The sequence below is a fragment of the Papio anubis genome, chromosome 3, assembly GCF_008728515.1.
Source record: "Papio anubis isolate 15944 chromosome 3, Panubis1.0, whole genome shotgun sequence".
Taxonomy (NCBI): domain Eukaryota; kingdom Metazoa; phylum Chordata; class Mammalia; order Primates; family Cercopithecidae; genus Papio; species Papio anubis.
This window is the reverse complement of record NC_044978.1, coordinates 122210738-122231047: the sequence shown is the minus strand read 5'-3', so window position 1 is coordinate 122231047 and position 20310 is coordinate 122210738. Positions and strand designations below refer to the sequence as shown.

Sequence of the window (20310 nt, the reverse complement as noted above, 5' to 3'; positions counted from 1 at the left end):
TAATATATTATGGTTTCTATTTTCTTCCTAACTCCAGAATTCTCAATATGAAGAATCATTTTTTTTCCTACTATGCCTATTGTAATGCTCTGTATTAAGGCATTTGCCCTTCTGAGGTTAACATTTTGTTGACTGCTGGTTATTAATTTATTCATGAACAAGGCAAAGAATCGTATGTGAAAGCCTCCTGGGTCAGAATTAGTCTTTGGGTTAGCTGTAATCACCAATTTCCTGGCTGCCTCCTGGACACACCCCACCAATCCAGAAAGGAAGGAAAGGTGTGTGTTTGGGGACTGGGGGAGGTGGGGGAATGAGAGGAGAGGTGATAAGCACCCAAGCATTCTCCAAGTCAATGTATAGAAAACTCTCTGTGACTCCAGAACTGTTGGTCCTGGCAAAAATAAAACCATCCCATCACATGAACTAAGCTTAATAGTTACTAATCATTGCTAAATGAAAAGTCAGATGATACCACTTAAAAGAACACTATACCTAAAGGAAAATTAACAACTTTAGGCCTAACCAGTTAGGGCTCTGTAACCTAGTGAAATGGCCTGTGCTGCTTTTAAAAGGTGGATGGCAATGACACCGCCCAGCATAGGAGGACAAGAAGGAAGCTTGTTGCCAGGGAAAAAGCAAGACAAGCAGGGAAGCTTTTCCTCTCCCAGCAGACATCTGAAGATTTAGATTGTTTTTTCTTGCTGGCCTGACAGGCCTCAAGTCAGATGAGAAAGTTAAAGGCTGAAGTGGTTATGTTTAAGTTTGGTCATGCATTAATCAACTGCAAATTCATCTTGAGCTATAAAATACTATCTTTTTCCTTTTTAACGAGACATTCACTCTCACTTCTATCCCAGTCTGCCAAAAAAAAAAAAAAAAAAAAAAAAAAAAGAAAGAAAGGAGAGAGAGAGAGAAAGAGAAAAGGAAGTGGACAAGTCTTTTAATTACCTGCCCAGAAACAATCCCTCCCTTTAAGAAGACCCCAGACCAGTGGGAGACTGAGGCAAGAGACATATACAACAAGGGGAGTTTCAGGAAGAGATTTAGTGCAGGGGATTTATGTTGTAAGTTAGGCATCGTGTTAAAGGTTTTCATACATATTATTTAATGTTATTCTGTCAGCAACCCCATAAGGCAGTATAATCCTCAGGCAGTGATAGCACTGGCTCTGAGAATCAGCTTCCTCTGACTGCAGGGCCCCTCTTTTTCCACACTGATGGGCTGCATCAACATGAAATGGAGGTTACCTGCTGATGGCGTGTGGGCTCACATTGGGTATAATGCATTTTCTGTCAGCACTGCTCATAGAACACTTATTGTGCATGGCCAAGCTACAGTTATCTTTTTATTTATGGAAGTCTTGGATCCTAAAATAGATTATGGGACTCTGCTCTCCACTACTCTGTAGCCCATACCATGTTGATCACCAGTGCTAGGTATAGAAAATGTCCTATAAACACTGTTACCTCGCTAATCTTCTCAGTAACTGATAAAGTGAATGTAAATGCCAGTGCCTGGAATGCAATAGCCTCTTTACTGTTAATAGTTAAGTCAGACATTTAGGATAAATCCTGCCTTTGTTTCATGAGTTAATGAGTATGTTTGCCACAGATGCACACACAGGAGTGTGGTGCCGTAGCAGCTACAGGACTTTCTAATGTTGCCCAGTCAGCATTACTCATGCCCAAACCCTAGTCTAATTCCAGATACCAGCACAGCAAAGGCAGGTGAGAACAGGTAAATGTTATAAGATGAGCTACTTAGATGATTTAAGATCCTGAAATCAGTCTAGTGGGAAAAGAATGAAAGGAGCTAAGATCACTGCAGAAGGCTGAGAGTTGACTTTGTAAGACTCTTATGTGACGGTTAGCATTGTTATACAGAGGGCAGTGGCCAGCTGAAACTGAAATGTGAAGGGTCAGCGTAGTAGGATATGAAACCAGAAGACTGGACTTGGCTAGAACAGACTTGGATTTTAACTCCAGCTTCATCACCTTCTCTCTGTGTAATTCTACTCAAATTATTCAAACTTGGTTTCACCAGTTAAAGGTCTGTTGTAAGGATTAGAGATAACACGTAAGATCTTTCTACCCTAGAATGTTCACACTGAATGGACTCAACCAAAGTTCATTATTTCTAGGAAGAAAGATAATCAGAAGAAGTAAATACTGAATGCTACACTGGGTTACTGAAATAGGTTTTGGGATTTCTTTCTCTGGGATAAGTTATTGATTAAACACATATTGCTGTAGCTTCTCTGAAAGAAAAAGAAAATTTTTTGCTTAATATATCAGTTTCCTAAGTTGACAAACCCACTGCTCATCAATAAAATACTGAAAAATATTTAAATATAATTTTCTGTGTTGATCAATGAGGACTCTATGTGTTACTGGAGTCTCGTTGGTAAGTGTGATAATGACAGGTATGTCAGGAAGAAAAGAAATCAACATGTAATAAAATCTACTGTGTGCCATGTATTACAGTAGGTATTTTCACATACTTTATCTAATTTAATCCTCACAACAATCTTGTAAGGTAGTTATTTTCATTATTTATAGATGAGCAAAATGAGGCTTAGTAACCTTAAGCTTCTGGCCTAAGGCCAAAGACCTAGGAAGTGGTGGGACTAGGATTATATTTCAGGACTTCTGACTTTGTATTCATATTCTACTTCATCAGAGGGAAATTAATGGTCATTTCATGGAAAAGATTAAGAAACCACTTCAAGAATAAAAAGTATAGCTGAATTTTCTTCTTTCTGTTTTACTTTCTTGTTTACTAAGAAATAAAATTGCCACTGATTCTACTTCTACACCAAATAAAACCATGTAGCATAATGCAAGGAGGATGAACTTGGAGTCAAAAGTTTGAGAATGCATGCTCGTTCCTCTAGATACTAGACATTGGGTGACCTATTTCCTTTGATTCTCAGTTTCCTTATCCACTAAATAGAAACAGAAGAAAGAGCATGGGGTTATGAGCAAGTGAGATAAGGCTTAAATGGGTTGTTTTGTAAACTTTGAAGTAACATGCAACATGAGATAATATAAGTGTCATAATCTTGTTCATGGTGTAAAAGTTACCATTTTGTGAGTCACAAACCAAAATGTAAAACTTAAAGCTATAAAACTTCTGTAAGAAAACAGGTGAACATCTATGTAACCTTGGGTTAGGAAAAGATTCCTTAGATACAACACTAAAAATATGATCCATAATAGAAAAATGATAAATGAGGCTACTTCAAAATGAAAAATGAGTATTCTTAGGTCGTTTGTTTACAGAAAAAAAGACAAGCAACAGACTTGGATAAAATATTTGCAAAATATAAATCTTTGTCCAGAATCTACAACAATACAATAAAAGTAGGAAAACAATGCAATTTAAACATCAAAACCTTGAACAACCCAAATGTCATTCAATAGGTGAGTAAACAAACAGTGGTATATCCATACAATGAAAAGCTACTCAGCAATAAATGGAATGAACTACTCACATATGGAATAACATGAATGAGTCTCAAATGCATTTTCTAGTGAAAGAAACCAGATGCAAAATGGTAGATATTACATGATTACATTTTTATGAAATTTTGGAAAAGGCACAACTTTAGGGCCAGAAAACAGATTAGTGGTTGTCAGGCCTGGTGACTAAGGAGACACAGACAACAAAGGGGCATGAGAGAATTTTGTAGAGTGTTAGAACTGTTCAACATCTTGATTGTGGTAGTGGGCATATCACTGTATGCATTTGTCAAAACTCATAGAACTGTACACTAAGGACGATGGACTTTCATTTATGTAAGTTGTGCCTTCATAAACCTGGCTCTAAAACAAATTACCATCATTTTGGATGCATGTGTGTGTGTGTGTGTGTTGTGTGTGTGTGTGTGTATATATACACACACATAATTATACATATATATAATTTTTTTTTTTCTCCTGAAGGATAAACACACAAAAACTTGGTTAAAATGGTTGTCTCCAGTAAGGGGAACTAGGGGACTGGGAGATAGGGATAGAAAGAAGATTTAATTTTCATAGTCTTTTTGCCATTTGCCTTTTTTTTTTGCCATTCCCTTTTAGCCATTTGAATTGTTTACTACTATATACATGAAATAAATGATTTAAGAATAAATAAAAACATCAAAGATTATCCGATTTGGCTTCTTGTTCCTTTTTTGAGGATTTCTCAGCCATTAGGAGTTTAATCATGGGCTCTATGGTCAATCTCTGGGGATGCTAATGAAGGTTCCTGCTGCTTTAGGTGGAAGGTTTGACTTCATCTTCTCCACCCAACTCTAGAATCCACACAGTGGATCCTGAAGTTCTGACAAGTCTAATTTCGTCAGTTCTTCTGAGAAGCAACGAGCCTTTCCTGCTTTTCCTCATGTTACTTAGGTTACATCTTCAGCAGTGACTGCATCTATTCATTCCTGCACATCATCTACAACACTGCCAATATTCGTTTTCTAAAATAAAAAAACACATCACTCCTCTGCTTATAAGCATCCCCTGCTACCCTTTGCTTATAGAGTCCTTAGGCTGGATCATACAGCCTCTCAGAACTTGACTCCAATCTGTCTTTCCATTCCATTCTTCTATTCACTCTCCCCCCCATGCTCAAAGCAAAAGTAAGGGTCTGTTCCCCAAATATGCATCTTTCAAGACATTATACATTGTATTTACTATATCTCTCCATTTGAAATAGGTTTTCCTTTATTATCCATTAGATAGACTCCTATCACACCTGAAGACTCTGCTTAAATACAGTCTCCTTGGTGAAATCTATAATTTCACCCACTTGTAGTTCCTGTTCAGTTCCCTCTGCTCCCATAGTGCTGGATGTATAGTACCATTAGGTCATTTATCATAATTTATTCAAATTTCTCTCTTTAAGGGTCGATTCCACAGTGAGACATTGAGCTTCTTGAGGACAGGGCCCAAGGCTTATACATCTCTTTGTGTCTGGCAGAGTACCGGAGACATCAATGGTTCTCTCTCACATCTACTTACTCTGCTATGTAAAAGTGCAAATGCTCACGTGTACACATGTACACACACATATTTCTTGAATGAAAACGTGAATGAGTTCCAATGTCACATGTGTGGACATTAAAGAAAAAATAGAAATATATTTGGAACTACCAGCTGGCATCCCCAATCTCTTACCATCTTGGAATGTGTCATTAATTGCAATGACTGCCTGGAAGGGTTTGGTCAGTTCGGCTCCTTGTGCTGAGCTGAGGAAAACCACAAATGTCTCCAGTCCTTCAATTACTGGATACTGAGTGTCATCCAAGATAGTCAAGGTGCAATACTAGAAGAAAAATCAAAGCAAACTTTACAGAGGACCCACCACCTAATCCCCATTTGCCTTAACTAGGGCAAAGGTCACAACTTGTCTTTCTTTGGTGGTTTTAAAGTAAGATTTTCTAATCCATAACATGATGATCTCTTTATTACATGCCGCTCGGAGTTTGTTTATAGACATTTATATCAAACGAGTATAGTTTATATCCTGAATCTGTAAAGCTGGATATTTAATGCTAAAAATGTCACTAGGAGAATTTTTAGAAGATCCCCTCCTAAGTTACTCTCTTGTTTATATGTGTGTATTTTTAAAGAAAGGAAAGATAGGAATATTGCCAGGGGAGTTTAGAGAGCTTGGGAAGCAAACTAAAGACAACATTCACAAACCGACCTGTCGACCTTGTGGAGTCTGGACTGCTGTAAACGCACCTGTTCAGTGACACTGGGCCCAAATTCCACCTTCCGAGAGCTGGGAACGTAGTCAACTCCCGGTGTGGCAGAAGCTGGGTCTGAGGGCCGCGTTGCACACCAGACAGATGTGAAAGTAGAGAGGTCAGTACCACGGCGGATAACTGGAATCTTTACTGTGCCTGAATTAAGATTCATAGAGATTTTAATGGTCAACTTTGGGCCAGAAAAGCAGTGAGGTTTTCAGAACGACGTTCTCCCTCACCGCAATAGTGGCAGCTTTTAGCCCTTTCAGCTTGTCTAATCCAGCTTCAGTGATGCTCCTATGGCCCATCTGAGGTGAAGGCCTAGAGGTGTCACTACCTGTCTTTTCACTGACACTAGGATCAAGAGGAGACCTAGAGAAGGGCTTCATGGAGGTGGTGCTAGAGAGAACCCTTAGGGGAGAAGGCTGTTGTGGCTTCACAAGGGAGACTGCTCACAGGAAAATACAGCACCTAAGGAGAGAAGAGTCTATTGCAAAACGTCTCAAACCTATTCAGGGAGAAGAAACTTAGAGCCTGGGGCCTCAGGGATGTGTCAGAAAATAGTCAATTAAGGAGGACCCAGCTAGGGGACTCTATGGAGCCTGAAGCTGAATGTTTCTAATTAAATGTTCCTAACTGGGTTGATTTCTCTCTTTTACCTAAGTACATGTCATGACTTAAACCGCATGTGCTTATTACTCATCTTACGAACGAAGTTCATCTTCCTGTCCACTGTGACATCATACTTTGTAGTGTCCTAAAGATATTTAGCTATTTTCACAATCAAGGGCAGAGAAAAGCTTCATGAAAACTCTACAATTTCCAATCACCACATTTTCTAGCCAATATGCTGTGAGGTGTAATGTAGTTATGGCTGGGCATTTGATGTATAGGAAAAGAAACATACCATAGTAGAAAGGTCTGGGTTTGAATCTAGCCTTACCATGATATTAGCTGCTTAATCATTGATGACTGACTTAACCTCTCCAGGCCTCCATTTGCTCTTTTACATAATGTTCTCTCTTCCATAGAAGATTAAGTGAGAATGCATGGAACATACATGGTATGGTGCCTGGCGTTCGGTAAGTGCTCAAAAATATCTGTTCCCAGTGCTCCTCCAAATCCCTTCATAGAGGTGAAAGGCCTTGATCTGGCCCAGATTAGGAGACACTCAGTATAGCTGTTGCCCCTCTGCCAGCAGTACATCTGCCTGCAGCATACAGAAGATTTCAAGACCTTTGTGGAGCCACAAGTGGGAAAGGAGCCTAGGTCTCTGAAATACCATATGAAAGTGACCTGCACACTGATCGCTTTGGGCTGTTACATGAATGAGAAAGTTTCACTGTATGAAGACACTGAAACTTTGAAGAGTGTCTTAGGAAACTAAGAGTACACTAAATACTTCACTTCCATCTTCAACATATCACATTCCCCCCTTTCACAAGCCCAGATGCTCAGCACCAGACCCTCCCTCTGGACCACAGAGGTCAGCCCATGAAACTCTAGGCTCTAAGCCATAGCCCTGCTTGCCATCAAGAACCAGAGCAAGTCTTCTATACTCTATCTCCATGACCTCAATGATTTTAACCTTTGGCTCTCACAAATAAGTGAGAACATGTGTAGTTTGTCTTTCTGTGCCTGGCTTATTTCACTTAGCATAAGGACCTCCAGTTCCATCCATGTTGTAGAAGGATGGTTACCAGAGGATGGGAAGAGTAGTGGGGGTGGGAAACGGTGGTGGAGTGGGGGGAGTGGGCATGGTTAATGGGTATACAAAATAGTTGAATGAAGACTTGTATTTCCTAGCACAACAGGGTGACTATAGTCAAAATAATTTAATTGCACATTTTAAAATAACTAAAAGAGTACAATTGGATTATATGTAACACAAAGGATAAATGCTTGAGGTGATGAATACCCGATTTATACTGATGTAATCATTATATATTACATGCCTGTATCAAAATATATCATGTAATCCATAAATATATACACTTACTATGTACCCACAAAAATTTATTAAAAAAAAAAAAAACAGTAAGAAAAGTGGATGGAACTCTCTCTACTAAATTCCATGCTTGGTCTTGGCCAAGCATTATATAATGCCTTAGACTAACAATGTTATCCTTGAGGAACGGAATTCTCAATGTCTCGAGGATATTCTGAAATCTAAGGAGAAAACTGTTCAAGAAAGGAATCAGGAGACAGGTGAAGGAACCTCAGAGACACTCTCCATTACCTGCGTCCTCACTGACAGTGAAAGCTGTGTTGCCCAGGGACACAGTGGAGGCATCGTTGGGACCACTAATGAGCACCTTGGCTGTTGCCACCCTTCCAATGCGGGCATTGTCAGAGGCATCTGCCAAGGCAATCTCAAACTCTTCTTCCTCTTCATACTCGCTGTCATCAATAAGCATGACATCACAGGTGGACATGGTCACACCAGGCCCGAATATCACACGACTCGCAGCAGACATCCCTCTAGATTTAAAATCAGAGCCTGATTCTAGAGCATAGAGGCTACTTCCCATAGCTGACTTAGGGACTGTGTAGCAAACTGCAGATACAATGCTGCTTGCATCTCCTGAAATACAAATGACAAAAAACCAAAGCATTTGAATGAGTTTTTCTCACATTTTAAAACCTCTGACAAGTTAATGAGCTTGGTCCCTCTGACACAGTCCATCACTATTTCTGTTCAAACTCTGACATAAAACCTTCCTGAATTGCAGTTTCTTTTGAGCCTGTGGTATAAACCACTTGAGGATTTAATATACCCCAGATACTTCGCCAAACAACTCAAAATGGATTTCCTATTCTGTGAATTTTATGTTCTGTTAATTTGCAAGACTCATTGCCCACCATCTAAGACCACAGCAGGTGGAAAGATAAGACATGTATTTGGTACTGTAAGTAGCAAAGTAATTGTGTCCTGAAGGTAGTGCTATAAGCACAGTTCACTGCCTTTCTGAATAAACTTCTATACTTTAATTCCCAGAGAGAAGCAGGCTTATTTAAAAAGAGAAAGACAAAACAAAATAAAACCTGCCACTCTATACAAATGACTTTACTTATTAGGGCTGCCACTTCCCTTGGTGACAGTCTGTTCTGGGCCTGGTTTGGTGGCCCAGAGCAATCAATGAGGCTTGCTTGTTTTCCAAGTGGCATTACCAAGGGTTTTTGCTATCTGCAGTATTTGTTACACTAACACCCAGTCAGCAGATTCAATAAAGAAACCCAACATCATCATTTACAGTCTTGTTGTGCCTTTGAATGGAGGTTCAATTTCCATGTGTTTTAAAGTCTCAATCTTACATAATCATAATTCCATATGATCTTTATTTTTATTTCCAACTCCTCAAGAATTGCCTTTTTATCAACATGCACAATTATTATGTATCGACTGAAAACAAAACAAAAAAGAATTGCCCTTCATTTCTTACACACAGTTTATTTCTCATCTGAACTCTACATATGACTGTCACATACGGAAATTTTCAGCATATTTCTGTCTTCCAAGAATAAGATGGAAAGCCAGTCCTTAGGAACTGTGACTTCTCTCCTTGACCAAGGTTATTAAATATTTTATGGATTGGGTAATCAATTAAGAATACTGATTCATGAATAATTTGAAAGGCTAAATGTAACCAGTCTTCTAGTCCAATTCAAGAATAAATGGGAGCTCTAACAACCTGAACTAACAAAAGAGGCTTTCTGATGGTAGTCACTATGGATAGAATCATCACTAGGGTTATTGTGGGAACCAAATGAGTTAATACGTGGAAAGTACACATGTGAGTTAATATAATGCATGAGATGAGCACTTAGCACATAATAGGAACTCAATAAATGTTAGCAATTATTATAGCTCTTTGTCACCTGGCACCAACAGACCTTTTCTTTCAATAGGTGCAAACAGAAAACCAGCACTCTCGTTGACCCGGTAGATCTTCTTGTCAAACTCTAACGTGGGTTCATCCTCAGTGTCGTTAATAATGACCTTCGCCCGGGTGAATTCCCCTAACAGGGCATAAGCTGGCATGCTGAGCTCCACAGTGAAACTCTCAACATTTTCAAACACGTCGTCATCGTTGATGACAATGGTGCAGGACTTGGTGTCCTCTCGCTCATCAAACTGGACCTGTCACAAAGGAACCAACAAGAAGTTAAGCTGTGCCTGAGCTTCCCCTGCTCTGCTCCCCAAGGGCATGATAGGAAAAGAGCATCTAAGCCCAGTGGGCAGAGAACTGACTGAGATAGCTGGTTCTCCCAGCCCTGGTTCCCTGCTGTATCACCTGGAACACCCAGCCACCTCTTCCCATTCTTAACCTGTACAGGAAGGCTGCTTTAGTGTATAAGAACATGAAGGAGCAAAATCTCTCCTACCATTGGTGACCAGAGAAAAACATGTAGTAACTCTTTATAGCCTGTCTTATTAACTCACTTGGTGCAGCCATAGTCATCATTTGATGACTCAGTTCCCTTTCTGGAAGATCTCTGGTCTTGGAGTGTGAAGTTCTGTTCTCAGGTCTGGTTCTGTTACTTCCAAGCCGTATTAGGTTATGAAGCTTTATAAACATCAGATTCCTCATCAACTAAAGAAAAAATAGTAATATTCCTACTTCTAAAGGAGGTCTTGTATACGAAGGTGCTAAGTGTATTTTAAAGCACCATACAAACATAAGATATTATCATTACTATCACCATATTTACTTACACAATTAAAATTGACATAAAATTCCAGTGTACCGAATAATGGAATTTAAATTTATAGAAAATTACGTTATAAACAAGGTAGACTAATTTTAACTTGATATTTTGACTACACCCTTTGCTATTAAAATGTGGATGATTTTAGCCCAGTACAAAACACACAAATTATTTTATATGCACACAATTGTGAACTTATAGGGATTTATTCTGGTTTTACTTTGTTTAAAAAAAGAAGAAAGAAAGAAATTAAAAACCTTCAAATGAAACCATGACTATGGACTTGTCCAAAACTGTAAGTGCAGGAAATGGGCCTGGGCTATACTTTATGTAAACGGAGACAACTGAAATATGTACGAAAAACAGTCATAAATGTTTGGGGACATAAAAATCCACAAAAATTTTAATCGAACAGAAAATTATTAGTACATACCTAATCAACTAATCACATTAAGTTTTATTAAGCTTCGTATTTTAAAACACCCCCAATGAAATGAAACACTCAACAGATCTTTACATAAGATCTAGAATACACTGACAGTCTTTTGTCTTTCCCTGCAAAACACAAGAATATCCTCTGTCTTATCATTTAGCTGAAAGACATTAGCTTATCTGTTCTTTCCTAACTCCTCACTTACATTTGACATAAGAGGCATTAGCTTAGTCCAGCTGAAATGCCTCAATTAAAGACCAGAGCCCACTTCTCTTTACAGAGATCTGTGTCACCATAATAATAATAAAGTTGCTTTGAAAAACAACATTAAGTGCCAGATATTGTGCCCTCCATAAAAGATGACAAACACATGGGACCCTGCATTTGTTGACTATTTAAGTCCTCCTTTCTCTTCTGCTTTCACTCTCTCCTTTTTCTTTCTTATTGCCACCCTTAATTACCACTGGTATGTAGATGACTTGCAAATTTCTCTCTGGACACCAGATTCTTCTCTGCACTCTCTGCCCATCTATACAGTGGTCAACCTGCTGTTTCTTTTTTTTTTTCTTTTTTTTTTGAGACGGAGTCTCACTCTGTCACCCAGGCTGGAATGCAGTGGCTGGATCTCAGCTCACTGCAAGCTCTGCCTCCCTGGTTTACGCCATTCTCCTGCCTCAGCCTCCCGAGTAGCTGGGACTACAGGCGCCCGCCACCATGCCCAGCTAGTTTTTTGGTATTTTTTTAGTAGAGATGGGGTTTCACTGTGTTAGCCAGGATGGTCTCGATCTCCTGACCTCGTGATCTGCCCGTCTTGGCTTCCCAAAGTGCTGGGATTACAGGCTTGAGCCACCGCGCCCGGCCTCTGCTGTTTCTAAGACAATTTATACTCAACATGGCCAAAGCAAGCAAAGTCACGAGCACCAAACCTTGCCAAACAGGCTCCTCTTACATGTTCCTTCCTAGCAAGAGGCATCATCATCCATCTTTCCCTTTGGCCCCACTGTGTAATCAATCCACTGCCAAATCCTATCAATTCTCACTCATCTGTCAAATCCATCCACTTCTCTCTAACTTCACTTCATAATCGAAGCCCAAGCTCCCATCATCTCAGCCAGCCTATTCTAAGGACTTCCCAACCAGTCTCCTTACACACTCTCTTTTCTCCCTTTAAGTAAAAAAGATGAGGGGAGAGGAAGGGTTGGGATACCAAAGCTGAGCGTAGAACATGATGCTTGGAGACGTCTTTTTGTCATGAAGCAAAATGTAAAGACAGAGAAGCTAGACAACAACCTCTCCTTTGGCAGTTAAAACTTCAATGGAGGTTAGAGAGATCATCAAGAACAAAGTGCTATGGGAGGGGAACATAGGAAAACTATTTAATACTTGAGGAAGGACACTAATGAAAAGCAAAGTTGGGTAAGAAGTGGGAAAGTACCACAATCGCTTGCAGCCACGTCACAGCCCTTGCTGGAGCCTTCCCCAACCCCACCACCCCACCTACCTGGCCAGCATACTCTACGTAGTCCTGTTGCCCAGGTTGGGAGCTGACCCTGGAGCTGGAGCTGGCAGTGCCTTGCTCAGTGCGACACAGGACGATGGCATATTGGTTCAGGTTCCCAGTCCTCTGCACCGTGACACTGACAGACCCTGCCTTCTCACTGACATTGTAGCTGGAAGCACGCAAAAAGGCATCTCTTAAAATATGCCCCATGGTTATGAAAAAACAACTTGTTTAATGCCTGTCTCTTCCATTTGATTCTTGGCATTAGGTAGAGAAGAGGAAGTTTGGTTCCTCTAAGAATCCAGGCTGTAAATTGAGGGAATGAGCTCACCTGAACAATCAGAGCATCAAATAAACAGGAAAGCTGTGGATGCAGAATGTCGTCTTCCCTGCTTTGGAAGCAAGCTGAGAGTCAGTTTGGGAGATGGACAGCACATAGGAGCTATGAACTTCAGATTTTGGGGCACAGAGAAAGGAAAAACAATCTCTCCCTACTGCGGTTGAGTAATCACAAGAGATCAGTGGGTTCTCAGGGTTCTTAGGGAAGAAAGCTGCTCTGAAGGCAATCAATGACTTAGGTGGGAACTGACTGGACCAGATCTCCAGGAACTGTGTAATGGAGTCAGGGCAGAAGCAGAATTAAGAAAATGTGAGATAAGCCTACCTAACAGAGGTGTTTAGACAAATGGAACTTTAAGACAATGAGGGAAGAACAGGATTAATTTAGCTTCCTGCTCAGAATCTCTGTTGCATTTGTAAAGTAGAAGGCCAACTATTCATGTGCTATTGATTCATAATAAGTATCTAGGTTTGGAAAGCCCACAGAAAGTAGGGCATGAGCTGGGTTTTGTTTTTCACCACTGAGGATGGCCCTTGGACCTGGGTGCATGTCTTGTGGCTGTGAGAACAGCAGGGAAAGTGCCTCTGAGAGCTCAGTCCTCATTGCCAGCTTTGGGATCCTGTATACCACGTACTCCACTAAATGTTGGAGGGTTGTCCAGAAAAAGGGATGAATTTTATTGAATTTATTGAATTTTGAAGGCAAATAAATTGAGAGGTAAATAACAGCAAAACATTACATATGTAAAAGTTGATTCTAATTTTCCTCTACTTCTCCAAATGTGTGTAAGAGTAGAATAGCCTGAATTTGGGGAACATGAAATCAAGGTTTTAAGTCTTCCTTTTTTCCCCACAAGTTCTAATTTTTATCTGAATTTTCATGAAGCTGATTTCTTGGATAGTGAGGCTCTGAAATGTAGACTTAAAGAATATTTCACCCACATAAATTATAATCCCAGTTATAATCTAACCTATAAAATCAGCACCATGCTTGCACACTACTCTTAACAATCAGTATCTCTCTGTTTGCCTTTCTCTAACAGATTAGAAAAGCATCTTAAAGTGCTGTCTACATTAAGCCATGCATTTAGCCCTAAAGATATACATTCCTACCAAACCCAAAGAAGCCAGGGGAGAAAACAGGCTTGAGAACAAGGAGAATACAGATAGAAGGTGAAGATATTGACAGTGTAGGCCAGTGATTATTTTCCAAACTTGAATGCCTATTTTTATTTTTCCTATCAGTTCTACTAGACTCTCTTCTTAAACTTAAAGACAGAAGCAAAAACATTTGAGAAGCAGTAGAGCACATCGTTAAGATCACTGGGCTTACATCCTGGTCTTACTGCTTATTAGCTATGTGACTGTGGACAAGTTACATAAACAAGTTTCTGTCCCTATTACTTTGCCACTGTGGGGACAGGAATGGAATTCATCTCAGAACTGCAAGTATTATATAAGATGATGCATGGCAAGTCCTAGTGCAGTACTTAATACATACAGTGCTCAATAAATATTTGGTGAAATTATTACTTTTATCGCTGCCATTATCACCATCACCACCACCAACAGGTGACTAGAGCTGCCCCCCCAGCATCCTTCATCCTGACTCCCTCTGCTTGCCTGATTGATTTCTCAAGTAGGAAAGCACAGTCAAACTTGTACCTGGTATATTTAAAGCTGATGAGGGACCACTGGATATGGAAGACATTGTCGCTAACCACGTTGGGTTTACTGTCTTTCACCAGAAACTGAAAACTATCCATCATCTCATGGATCTTCTCCTCGTGCAACACGTAACGAATCAACCCCAAGTTCACATCCTCTGTGAGAAAAAAGACTCTGTGAATTAACCCAGGGATGTAAAAACAGCGTCATAGATTACCACACCAACATACCTAGTTTATTCTTCTAAATGGGTTACAGACAAAACTTATTTTCCCAAGCACCAAAAGTATAGTAGTTATTTATTTATTTATTTATTTATTTATTTATATTTTTTTTCTGATACGGAGTCTCGCTCGTGGCCCAGGCTAGAGTGCAAGCTCTGCCTCCCGGGTTCACGCCACTCTCCTGCCTCAGCCTCTTGAGTAGCTGGGACTACAGGCCCCCGCCACCATGCCTGGCTAATTTTTTGTATTTTTATAGAGACCGGATTTCATGTTAGCCAGGATGGTCTCGATCTCCCGACTTCGTGATCCGCCCGCCTCAGCCTCCCAAAGTGCTGGGATTACAGACATGAGCCACTGTGCCTGGCCAAGTATAGTAGTCTTTAAAATAAATGTTTCTGTCAGATTTTAAAAGAAAATCCTGAAGCTCTGTGAAAGAAAAGATCCATCTTTATTTACAGAGATATTGTAAATATCTCTTATGCTCTTATAAAACGAGAATCCCAGGGTCCTGACAAAAAGCACTTCAATAAATGTTTGTGGATGTTGACGGCAAGTCCTAGAGTTGACAGAGAAAAGTCTTTGACCCCATCCTCTGTGTTTATAGCCTCATACTCAGACCTAACTCCTTCTAATAAAGGTTCTTTGGAAGGTATGTGCTAATAAGAATAGCTGAGTTGAGTTAAAACATCCCATACACAAAGCACAGCTAAAAAGGTGTGAGGAGAGAACATTCAATTGAGGACAGAAAGTAAAAAGAAAATTCATGGAGAACGAATTTTGAGATGCAGTTTTGCAATGACTGCTCTCAGTCAAGTCCATCCTGAAAAAAGTCTAGAGGAGCCTGACAAGCTTATAAAAAATGAAAATACAAATGGCCTACTTGAGGTGATTCAAAATAGGGAAAATATTTCTGTTGAGCAACCTCTACATGTTGATTTTAATTTATAGGCTGAAGACTTAAAGTCTATAATCCTTAGAGATCAAAAAAATAAACCACACAGGATCACAGATCTTTCATAATGTCTACTTGCTATTTTTTGCTTTCTTGTTGTTATTGTTTTTAAAGAAAACCAAGCAGTATCATGCATTCTTTTCCAGAAAACCTGGACAACACTTAGAGCAATTTAGGAGTTGAGGAAGCACGGTAAAGGTGAATTTTTCTTTGCCATAGTTAAGCATCACAGGGAAAAAAAACCCAGGAGAAATAAATTCATAAGTTGGATGGTTAGGCACTAGAAGATCTCTGTTTGCAAAGAGGTTACTTGGGCATGAGTAGCTGGAAGTGGCTGTGAGAAGAATATGGGAGATAGGGAGTGTGACATTGGCATACATGTCTCCCATTTCTAAGTCCCCAGAGAGTCCCCACCCTGGGTGAAAGTGGCAGCAGCTCTGCTAGGCTGCAGCTTGTTCTCCACAAAGCCATGCTTAGGGCTCGTCGTTATCTCATAGACTAGCTGTGCATCCTCGGTGTCTGGGTCCACGGTCAGCAGTTCCTTCTTGGTGATCAGGTTGGTTGCCTAGAATAGAAACCCATTAAATTTAATTCCTGAGGTGGGAATAAAGCAGGAACAAGACCCTCTGACTCAGATTTAATTCAGTTCAACAATGATTTACTGACTATATTTACTGCATAGAAAACTTTGTCAGGATTGGAGAGGCTATGAGGATGAAAACTATCCCAGCTTCTTCCCTTGAAGTATTCACACTTTATGGGGAAAGAAAGGCTCATGCACAAGGTCAATGTGGCAAGAGCTATAATGGAAGACATAAAAAGAGGGCTGTACACTTTTTAAGAGAGAGAGGGGGAGAGAGAGAGAGAGAGAGAGAGAGAGATTAATTTCATTTGGAGTTGAAGGAGGATGAATTGGAGGCAGCGGGATTAGAGTTGGGCCTTGAAAGAAAGTTGGAACTTTGAAACAATAATTCAGTAAAGGGAAGGTGGCCACTTTCCAAGAGTCAATTATGATGCCTGAAATAGAGTAAGAGAAACAGACTGTACCCAGATACACTGACTGAACTTTCATTCATTCATTTACTGAAGTATTTAGTGAGAGCCAACATTTGAGCAAACAGAGTGGTCAACAGCATTGAAGATTTTTTTAGGTCTAGTAAGGTAAAGACAGATAATTGGCCTGTGGATTTGGCAAAATAGAGGTCACTGGTGACTTTAATAACAGTTACTGCAAAGGAGTAGGAGTAGGGGGTAGAAACCCAATTGGAGAGGATTGAGAAGAGAATGGAATTGCTCTGAATAAGGTGGGGAAAAAAGATCAAATAGAGCATAGGAGAAATTGGCACTAACTTTAATTCAGGTTTTTTTTTTTTTTTTAAACCCAACCAGTTCAATGAGAAGCTACAGTGCAACAGCTACACATACAATGAACTAATCAGCTCCATGGAGATGGAAAACAAGCCACATCCTAGAAGGAATACCACCCACCAATGCAAGAAACCAGTTCTCAACCGAAGAGCTATGTTTGGGTGGGGATATGGATTTAGTGCTTGACATGGTTACTAGGTGAAAATTATGGCATAGATCTTAAAATGACCAATTTGGAAATTAGGAGAAAGAGAAAGGAATGTCTAAAGTTCAATCCATCTGCACACACTTACCTACAAAAACGCCCCGCTTCTTTCTCATTTATGGTAGACACTCGATATTTTCCAAAATCCACCCTCCCCTTCTTCTAGTGAACAGTTTTTTAGCTGAGCCTCTGCCTGCCCAGCTAGAGACACTATTTCCCAGCCTCCCATGCAACATTTGGGCCATATGAACAATTTATTGCCAATAAATATGAGTGCAAGGAATGTATTCAATTTCTGTATCACTTGCTTAATATGGAGTTCCTTGCCCCTCTCTTTCTGTTTTCTCCTTTCCATATGCTGGTACAGCTGTCCCTCGGTATCTATGGGGATTGATTCTAGGCTTCTCTGAGGATTACAAAATCCATGGATGCTCAAATTCCTTATATAAAATGGCATAGTACTTGCGTATAACCTATACACTGTCTCTTGTATACTTTAAGTCAAGATTACTTATAATACCTAACATGGCATAAATGCTATATAAACAGTTGTTGTACTATATTTTTAAAAGTTGTATTATTTCTTTTGTTTTCCCTTCAAATATTTTTGAGCCACAGTTGTTAGAATCCACAGATGTGGCACCTGTGGATACTGAGGGCCAACTGTATATTGATGAATTTCTGAAGAAGTTTGACCAGGTTGTCAATAGCAACCACTTAGTGATGGCAGAACAATTAGGTGGAGGGAATCCACATCTCTAAGTGCTCAGGTAGAGCCCTGCACTGCCCACTTACTTCCACCCTGTATGTGAGAAAATAAATAAATAAACTTCTATCTAGTTTGACCTACTATATTTTGGGGTCTTTTTGTAAGAGCATCTTAAACTATACACAATCATAACTGATCCTACACAATCTAATAAACCAATCAACAATTCTAACCAAACTCATGGAGCTCACTAATCTCAGGAAAATCAGTTTATTTAGGGAGGGACAAACAGGTGAGCGGAACTGGAGTTCTATTCGTAAGTCATTGTCGTGAATAAGGATGTAGCCCAAGTTGGGTGGTGTGAACATGACGGAGGGGCAGGCCTTACCTTGCCATCCATGTACTCCAGCCACTGGAGTCCCAGGTTGGTGACAATTCTAGGCGTGCCATCATCTACTGGGAGGATGTCTACCTGGAATGACTGAGGCGCTGCTGTCATAATCTGTAGGGGAGGGCAGAAAAGAAAACTCATCATTCACAAGCACCTGAAGTATGTCAAGCCCAGGGCCTACACAGCTGAAACCCGTGAAATCTGCTGACACTTCAGAGATGAGGGATGGGCAACTGAGCCCATTCCCATCCCTTATCGTCTTGGCACAAGACCTAAGGGAGAAAGCTGAATGATATAGTGAGAACACTGTAGGAAGAAAAGAAAAAAACCAAAAAAACAAAAAAACAAGTGGCATTCTTGCTGGCATTTCACCTTCTATGGAAGTTGGTTTTTGTCTTCTTTAGTCGAGTTCAATATTGTCTTGGGATGAAAAAATAAACAGTATTTTCCCTTTCAATAAACCTTGTTAAAATTTTCATGAGAGGCTGACAAAAATAATCATTAAATTGTTAATGTTGAAATATCTAGGTGGGATTATGCCAGATGTGAAATATCATGGGAAGATATTTTCTTTGTTTTTTTTTTTTTCCTTTTCCCGTTGTTGTCTGTTTTAAGGGAGACCTCTCTATACGAGTGTGAGGGGCAGAAGAAATCAGGAATAAAAGCATTTGTGGGAATAGTGAAAAGGAAATTTTGTTTATAATCCCATTCTCACAGATACGCACATGCAGGCATGCAACACACACATCATAAATTGGATCCAGCACCTCACTGTTGCTGGGTGGATACAGCAAGCTGGGACACAGGGCAATGAGATGTTGGCTTTTCAATCTCCCACAAGCCACCTTCTAAATAATTTCCATTTTTGTTTTAAAATGACACCGACCCTCCAGAGACCTGCTGTAATGTTTTGTTTATAAGAACAGTAGCCCTCTTGCTGATATATCCTGAAATCTTTTCTCTCTTCTGAAAGTCAAACTAACTGGGGAGCAGCTACAGTTTGGGAGAGAGAAAACAAGAGTGATGACTTGCCAGGTGGTGATGCTGTGCAGACACCGAAATAGCAGGAAAATCCCAAGAGCCATCCCACCGACATACCAGCTAACGGAGAATGACCTTCTCACAGACCGTTTGTCTCGAAAGGACACAGAGGATCTTTTTTCCAGGAAAATAATCCTTCATTGTCAAAGTAGAAAAGGAGCTGTGAAGGCCTGAGATCCTTTTGTTATCTTGGAGGTATAGTAAGGCGTACACATGCCACTCACTAAAACTGCCTCCCCCAGGTCAGATACCTTTCATCAGAATTGCAGTTTAGGAACTGCAGGAGAGCTGGTTAACAAATGAAGGGATGAGAAAAATGGCAGCAAGGGAGTGGAAGGGGAATCAACGTTTCTTCTGATCATCTGGATGTTAGAAGACAGCAGTTCCTTTAGTAAGTAAAGCTTGTCAGTTGCACGACCTCAATAGAAAAGCGTTTTACTGGTTTCACAAGCTGGTTCTAAGATGATGATGATGATGATGATGATGATGATGATGATGATGATTACAGCTTCAGTTTATCTGATGTTCCCTGTGTACCAGGCACTGGGCTAAGTGCTTTATATACATCAGGAGAATATGTATCACTCCTACTTTACAGATAGGGAAAGTGAGGCTTAGAAAGTTTAAATGATTTACAAGTACATTCAGTTTGTACATGACAGGGCTGGAAATTAAATCAGTATCTTTTAGGATACATATGCAGAAGAATGAACCTGGACCCCTATCTCTCACCACATACAAAAATCAAATCAAAATCAACTAGAGAATTAAACCTAAGACCTCGAATGATGAAACTACTACAAGAAAGCATTTAGAAACTCTCTAGGATGTCAGTGTGAGCAAAGATTTCTTAAGTGTTATCCCACAAACACAGACAACCAAAGTGAAAATGGACAAAAGGGATCGCATCAACTTAAAAGGTTTCTGCACAGCGAAGGAAACAATTAACACAGTGAAGGGACCACCCAAGGAATGGGTGAAAATATCTGCCATCTACTCATCTACAAGGGATTAATAAGCAGAATA

The 20310-nt window shown here is 40.0% G+C and overlaps 1 protein-coding gene across 5 annotated transcripts in view; it reads right to left on the bottom strand.

Moving 5' to 3' along the window:
- Positions 1 to 20310, bottom strand: part of FRAS1 (Fraser extracellular matrix complex subunit 1) — a 453697-nt gene that overhangs the window by 59917 nt on the left and 373470 nt on the right. For all 5 annotated transcript variants that reach the window (XM_031664538.1, XM_031664536.1, XM_031664537.1 and 2 more), the window contains 8 exons: positions 18241 to 18354; positions 15985 to 16135; positions 14392 to 14551; positions 12388 to 12556; positions 9638 to 9884; positions 7983 to 8327; positions 5739 to 5899; positions 5169 to 5316 (listed from right to left, as the gene is read on the bottom strand). In XM_031664538.1, coding sequence (XP_031520398.1) covers positions 5169 to 5316; positions 5739 to 5899; positions 7983 to 8327; positions 9638 to 9884; positions 12388 to 12556; positions 14392 to 14551; positions 15985 to 16135; positions 18241 to 18354 — 1495 coding nt within the window. The remainder of the gene's footprint in view (positions 1 to 5168; positions 5317 to 5738; positions 5900 to 7982; positions 8328 to 9637; positions 9885 to 12387; positions 12557 to 14391; positions 14552 to 15984; positions 16136 to 18240; positions 18355 to 20310) is intronic.